This window comes from Penaeus chinensis, chromosome 21 (assembly GCF_019202785.1).
Source record: "Penaeus chinensis breed Huanghai No. 1 chromosome 21, ASM1920278v2, whole genome shotgun sequence".
Classification (NCBI taxonomy): Eukaryota; Metazoa; Arthropoda; class Malacostraca; order Decapoda; family Penaeidae; genus Penaeus; species Penaeus chinensis.
The window spans coordinates 19388908-19395561 of record NC_061839.1 but is presented as its reverse complement, the minus strand read 5'-3'; the positions used below and the strand labels follow the sequence as shown (position 1 = coordinate 19395561).

General features: G+C 41.9%; 1 protein-coding gene across 2 annotated transcripts in view; it reads left to right on the top strand.

Annotated features, from left to right (window-relative positions):
* The window catches only part of LOC125036476 (hormone receptor 4-like), a 12787-nt gene that overhangs the window by 2895 nt on the left and 3238 nt on the right, over window positions 1-6654 (top strand). Inside the window, exon 2 of one of the 2 annotated variants that reach the window (XM_047629078.1) lies at window positions 2184-2310. In XM_047629078.1, the coding sequence (XP_047485034.1) occupies window positions 2184-2310 (127 nt within the window). Of the gene's footprint in view, window positions 1-2183; window positions 2326-6654 lie in introns of both variants that reach the window. The other variant, XM_047629077.1, reaches the window with a different exon arrangement.

The following is a 6654-nucleotide window of genomic DNA, read 5'->3' as shown; positions in this document are numbered from 1 at the left end:
ATGAAAAGCACGAGTTGGAAAACGGAAAAACATGCAGCGATCGGCGAGCGCAGCCGTTCGCGGGAAGATCACGGGCGTAAATCCTAGGAAAAGGTGTGGGGCGCGCAAAGGACTCCGGTATCGAGGGGGGAAGCGGCCGGCCATGCAGCGGCGTCCTCGGGTCGGAGGGGGTGGAGGGAGGGGAAGGCGGGGGGGAGGGGGGAGGGGGGTCAAGAGGTTTGGGAGTTACACACTAGTACATATATATAATATAAATATATATATAGTATTATATATATATTTTAAATATACTCTATATGTATTGATATAGTATATATATTATTATATTATGTAAAATTTTATAATATAGTTGTTTTGGGTGTGTGTGTTGTTTTATATTATTTATATATATATATTATATATATATGTATTTAGAGAGAGAGAAAAAGAGAGAGAAGGAGAGAGAAGAGAGAGAGAGAGAGAGAGAGAAGAGAGGAAGAGAGAGAGAGAAGAGAGAGAGGGAGAGGGAGAGAGACAGAGACAGAGAGACAGAGAGAGCGAGCAAGCGTTAAGGGGCGTAGACAGGTGGCGCGTGCGAGCCGAGTGCGGGCGCGGGCGTGTCGTGCTTCGGGCGCGGCTGGACGGAGGTCGGCGCGTGCAGTCCTCCCAGCCCCTCGCGATCAAGCGTTTCCCGGCCAACCGCCTTCTCCGAGCGTGACACTCACCCGTTCTGCATGCTGGCCCCGGTGCTGCCCCCCCCCCCTCCCCCGCCCCTCCCTTCGCTGGCGTTCTCGCTTTTCCTCGCGTCTCTTCTTTTCGCTTGTTTGCTTGTTTTCTGGTTTTTCTTCTTCTGTCGTCTCTCTCTCTCTCTCTCTCTCTCTCTCTCTCTCTCTCTCTCTCTCTCTCTCTCTCTCTTTCTCTCTCATTCTCCCCCCCCCCCTTCTCTCTCTTTCTTTCTTTCTTTCTCTCTCTCCCCTCTCCCACTTCCTCATCCTCTTCGTTTTCTTCTCCTTTACCCCTTCTCTCCCTATCTTCCTCCCCTCATTCATTTTCTTTCCCCCCCTCTCCCCCTCCCCCTCGTTGCCACCTGGTGCTTTCTCTTTCATATTTTCTTCCTGAGGAGCTCGTCTTGGTTGGCTAAGCTCACCTGCGAAGCCACTGTTTTTTCCTTTCTTCCTTTCTTTCTTTTTTATCTTTTTATTTTTCATTTTCTCTGTTTTGTTTCCTTTTCTTTGTGTTTTTTTCTTCATTTCTTCCTTTTCTGTATATTTTCTTTTTTTGTTTCCCTTTTAATTTTCTTTATATTTCTTTTTTTTTTTTTTTTTTTTTTTCCTTTTCTTTATATTTTTCTTTTTCTTTCTATTTCTTTCTTTTTTCTACATGTCTTGAATTTTCTTGCTTTTCTTGCTCATTTTGTCTTTTATTTGGATGAGCTTTGCACGAGTTTTATTTAGTGGGTGGGTGGGGGGGGGGGGGGCGGATGCGTGGATGGGGAGAGAGGGGGGTGGGAAGGGGGGAGGGGGGCGATATTCGGGAAATCAACCTTATTTTAGGGATTTTATTTATTTATTTATTTTATTTATTATATTATTTTTTTCATATATGTTTGTACTCCGTATAGGTTTATTTTGTATAATCATTAATATGATAAGTGCCATCCCGGCAGCAATATATATGTGTCTGTGTCTGTCTTTGTCACTCTATGACTGAAAACAGAGCTATTGCTAACTAATTTTCCAATGAACAAAAGTCAGATTCATTCCTCGTTGCCCTTACTCACCATAGATAGATTTAGTTCATAAGTCAAGTAGAGTCATCATTGGTCTTATTTTTATCTGTAGACGAATCCAAATGTATTCATCTTTGGACCATATTTGCCATAGTTAGTTAATTATTTTTGTTCATACTCATCTTGTTTCACTTTAAATGAACAAGATGTATTCCTCATTGGCCATACTGACCACACTTAGCTTCAGATCAACAAAGGGAAATCTGTTTCTCACTGGCCATTCTTTACAAATTTGTTCCTCACTGGCCATACGTACACCTTTTAGCTTCAAGTCCAACCTCACTGGCCATGCTATTTTTTAGTCCAATCTGCTTGTCATTGGCCAGACTCGCCCTATTTATCAGCAACTTCAACGTGTTCCTTCACTGGCCATACTCACTCGGGTCTTCCCTGTTTCTCTCTCCCTCTGCCACAGATTCTGCGTCGGCGACCGCTTTTACCTCTGCGACAACAAAATCCTCTGTGAATACGACTATGAGGAGAGGATGGTGTTCGCCAACATGTCGTATTCGTCCGATTCTCTCGCCCACATCAAGCGACAAGTTAGTGACCTGCAGGTAGCGTTCGTTCAAAAGCGCACTGCCACCAAAGCCACTTGTTCTGTCAGGCACCAAACAAAAAAAAAAAAAAAAAAAGATATATATATGTAAATATAGATATATATACATATATATTTGTTCCATTTGTCAACCTACAAATACCCACTTTCTTAACTACCCACCTACCCGAAGATTTTTCAGTTGCCTGTCCACGTACCCACCTGCTTATCCGAAACTATTCCTCTTGCTTATCCACATACCCACCCACCCATAAATATTCCACTTGCTTACTCACCTCCCCGCCCGTGGCTCACCCCCCCCCCCCCCTTTCCCTCTAATGCTCGTGTTCTTGGCTCCCTGTTATTCTGTTTTCCGCGTTCTCTTTTATTCGTATATTTCACTCCTCTCTTTATTCTGTAGTTTCTATCCCTAATGTTGCCGTTCTTATTATTTATTATTATTATTGTTATTATTATCATCATCATAATTATCATCATCATTTTCAGTATTATCATCATTTTATCACTATTATTTAATGTTATCGTCATTATTAGTACTTTTTACCATTACTATTATTTTGTTTCTAACATTACTTCATGCGTGTTCATGCGGATGTCTTTATCCTCATTATCGACTGTCTGTTCTGTCTGTCTGTGTGTCTGTCTGTCCTCTTCCACTTTCCAGTTTCCCTTTCCACTCCCCCCCCCCTCCTCCTCCCTCCCTTTCCCTTTTCCTGTCAGTTGCACTGTCTGTCTCCTGTCTGTTGTATGTCTGATATCATGACCGGCCGTAGTGTGTGTGTGTATGTGTGTGTGTGTGTGTGTGTGTGTGTGTGTGTGTGTGTGTGTGTGTGTGTGTGTGTGTGTATGTGTGTGTGTGTGTATGTGAGATATTTCGTGTTGCTCTCTCTCTCTCTCTCTGTCTCTCTCTCTCTCTCTCTCTCTCTCTCTCTCTCTCTCTCTCTCTCTCTCTCTCTCTCTCTCTCTCTCTCTCTCTCTCTCTCTCTGTGTGTGTGTATGTATGTATGTATGTATGTATGTATGTATGTATAATTTCACCTTTCATATCCTGTCATTAGTAAGGTCTCAGCAATCATTTACCTTCAGGTTATTCAAAGATATAAAGATTAATACCACCGATACTATTATAACATACGCATGTCCTGTTATTCGAATAATCTTTTGTTATTTCTTTCTGTCAATATAGGATTCTGGTAACTTTTCCTTATTTATTTATTTTTAACTTTTATCCCCCTTATTTTTCTTTTCTCCCTCCCTTCAATTCTCCCGCGCTTGCTTGGTACGTTGAACACTCCAGACAGACAGTCAGACACCGGGCACTCACAGTCACTCCCTCCCTCCCTCCCTCTACCTGTGCCGAACGAGCGCTGTGTCACCAGTTTAACACACTAACTCAGTCGACACTTAGTGCACGTTTAGGTCCGCTGGATGGGCAGTTTCGCTTGTTAGTCCGCCGGCATAACTGGCCAGTTGGTAGCACAGTACTAACAGCACCGTTTGTTTTTTTAAGAGAAAACGATGGTTTGGTTTGTCTTAGTGTAGTTTTTGTTCGTTTGTTCATTTTTAATGTCAGCTTTTATTAACCTTGTCCTGTGCGCCCAGGGGAGTGGGGGCGTTTCCTCGGGGGTTTTAGCCGCCGCGCCAAGGCTGGGTAAAAGTAACGTGATATTTGCACCATATTTTCAGTTTGCGTGGTTAGTTGTCTGCAAAAAATATATATAAACGGGAGAGGGAGAGAGAGAGAGAGAGAGAGAGAGAGAGAGAGAGAGGAGAGAGAGAGAGAGAGAGGAGAGAGAGAGAGAGAGAGAGAGAGAGAGAGAGAGAGAGAGGTCGTTGATAGATGGTAGGTGGCTATATTTTCATTCGTCTTTCATAGGATAAGGTGATAGACGTGTAGAGGGAAAAAAATCGTTGCCAGCATATATGTAGTGATTATCTTTAGATCAGAGTATCAAGTAGGCTTATATGGAATGTGTGTGTGTGTGTGTGTGTGTGTGTGTGTGTGTGTGTGTGTGTGTGTGTGTGGTGTGTGGTGTGTGTGTGTGTGTGTGTGTGTTCGTGTGCGTGGGCGTGGGCGTGCGTGCTTGTTTGTATAGGTTACAAGATTTTCAAAAGTATATAATAGTGTCATTAGTCAGTAACGATAGACTTTCAAACTACGTACCGTACTTATACGCAATCTGACTCCGTTAAGTATTCTCTCGCTACCGAACTAAATAGCATTTCGTTAATTTTGCTCAGGATTCATTTAAATAAAAAAAATAAAAATAAAGCAACAGCAACCTTGACACACGCCCCCCCCACCCCTTCCCTCCCCGCCCGCAATGCTCCCCCCCTCCCCCCAGTCTTTTAGCCTACTTACACACCCTTTCACCCTTTGAAAGCTTTGCTTATGAGACACTCAAAACATAAATTACAAGAATTAAAAAAAAAAAAACGCTTAATTTCTTTCGAAGGGCAATGGAAGAGTTAACCCGTCCCCTTTCGTTACAGAACGGGACCAGTAAAGTTCCATTGAAGGACATGCCTGAAATGCTAACGTCGTGATGGTGCCAGGTCAGTCAGGCAGCTACTAACTGTTAACACTGCTCTAACTTCCTCTCTTGTTAGTCTAATCCACTCAGCTGTTGTCACCCTCTTTGTTATTTCCTCTTCGCTAAAATAATAATAATAAAAAAAATATACACTGCTGTCAACACTGCTGCTCTTGTCACCCCCTCCCCCCCCCCTATCCAAGCCCTTACCCTCCACCCCCCCCCCCCTCACCTCATTCCCTTACGCATTTTTTTTTTTTTTTTTAATATTTTCTGGTTAATTAGCGCCTTTTTCGCCTCCGCTAGCTGCTAATTAGACTTCTAGCGGTACCTCGCGTTTGAGTGTGCATAGCTAATACTAGATACCACTTCCTCTGTTAACCACTAAAATACCACCCTCTATAATGATCAAAACTGCTAACTACCCAACGCTAACTGCTAACGGCTAACTGCTAACCGCTAACTGCTAACCGCTAACTGCTACCATTCCTTCCCTGTTAACTCGCTAGCTTCTGCCTCCGCATACACGCTTGCACTGCACACAGCACGCGTCCATACACAGGCCTGTTGTTTACACCAATAATTATTGACGCTAGTTACTCTCTACACCAATCAGCTGAATGGACAGCAAACAATTAAATATGTTTTACATTTCATCACCGCCAGTTTTATGATTATACACTCGCTGTGCAAAAAAGGGCCTTGTTATTACTGGAAATACAGACCACTATCCAATGCACTCGCTAACTAACACGCTTTTTTTCTGCTAACACCATAGGTCTGAAAAAAAGTATCTGGCACCTCGAGTAAAGCGGACAATATTTGTGTTGTTTATTACTATTATTGTTATCATTATTAGTTATTATAATTATATTAGTTTTTATCATTAGTTATTTTATTATTATTATTATTATTATTATTATTATTATTATTATTATTATTAATATTATCTTCAATGTCCTTTGTTTATTGTTTTATTAATGTTCTCGTTTTTTAACTATTCATTTGTTGTGATGTTTTATTATTTTCTTTTATATTATTGATATTATTGTCATTAGTATTATTATCACTGTAAATATAATTTATCATTATTGTTGTCTTATCAATATTATCATCGTTTTTGTTATTAGTATGAATATATTATTAGCGTTATCTCTCCTTTTCATCCTCCATACCCTACACATTTCCTACCCCCCCCCCCCACACATTTACCTTACCCCCCCCCCCCTTGCCCGGTTTCTCACCCTTAAAAAGTTTGGAGAAGTTCGAGTCACCCTTTTCAGAGTGTAAATGACCCTTGCTTAAACAAACACTTTTATATCGGATTTCGTTCACCCTTCCTTCTCGCCCTTAGCTTCTGGTTAGGTACACTTACACCGTTACGAACACCCTGTGCGAGTCTTATCAATATTATCATCGTTTTTGTTATTAGTATGAATATATTATTAGCGTTATCTCTCCTTTTCATCCTCCATACCCTACACATTTCCTACCCCCCCCCCACACACACTTACCTTACCCCCCCCCCCTTGCCCGGTTTCTCACCCTTAAAAAGTTTGGAGAAGTTCGAGTCACCCTTTTCAGAGTGTAAATGACCCTTGCTTAAACAAACACTTTTATATCGGATTTCGTTCACCCTTCCTTCTCGCCCTTAGCTTCTGGTTAGGTACACTTACACCGTTACGAACACCCTGTGCGAGTCTTGAGGTTAAGTGCCCCCCCCCCCCTCCCACCTCATCTCCTTTTCTCTATTTTGTGTCCTTTTCTTGTCTCGTTCTCTTTTTCTCTTTCTG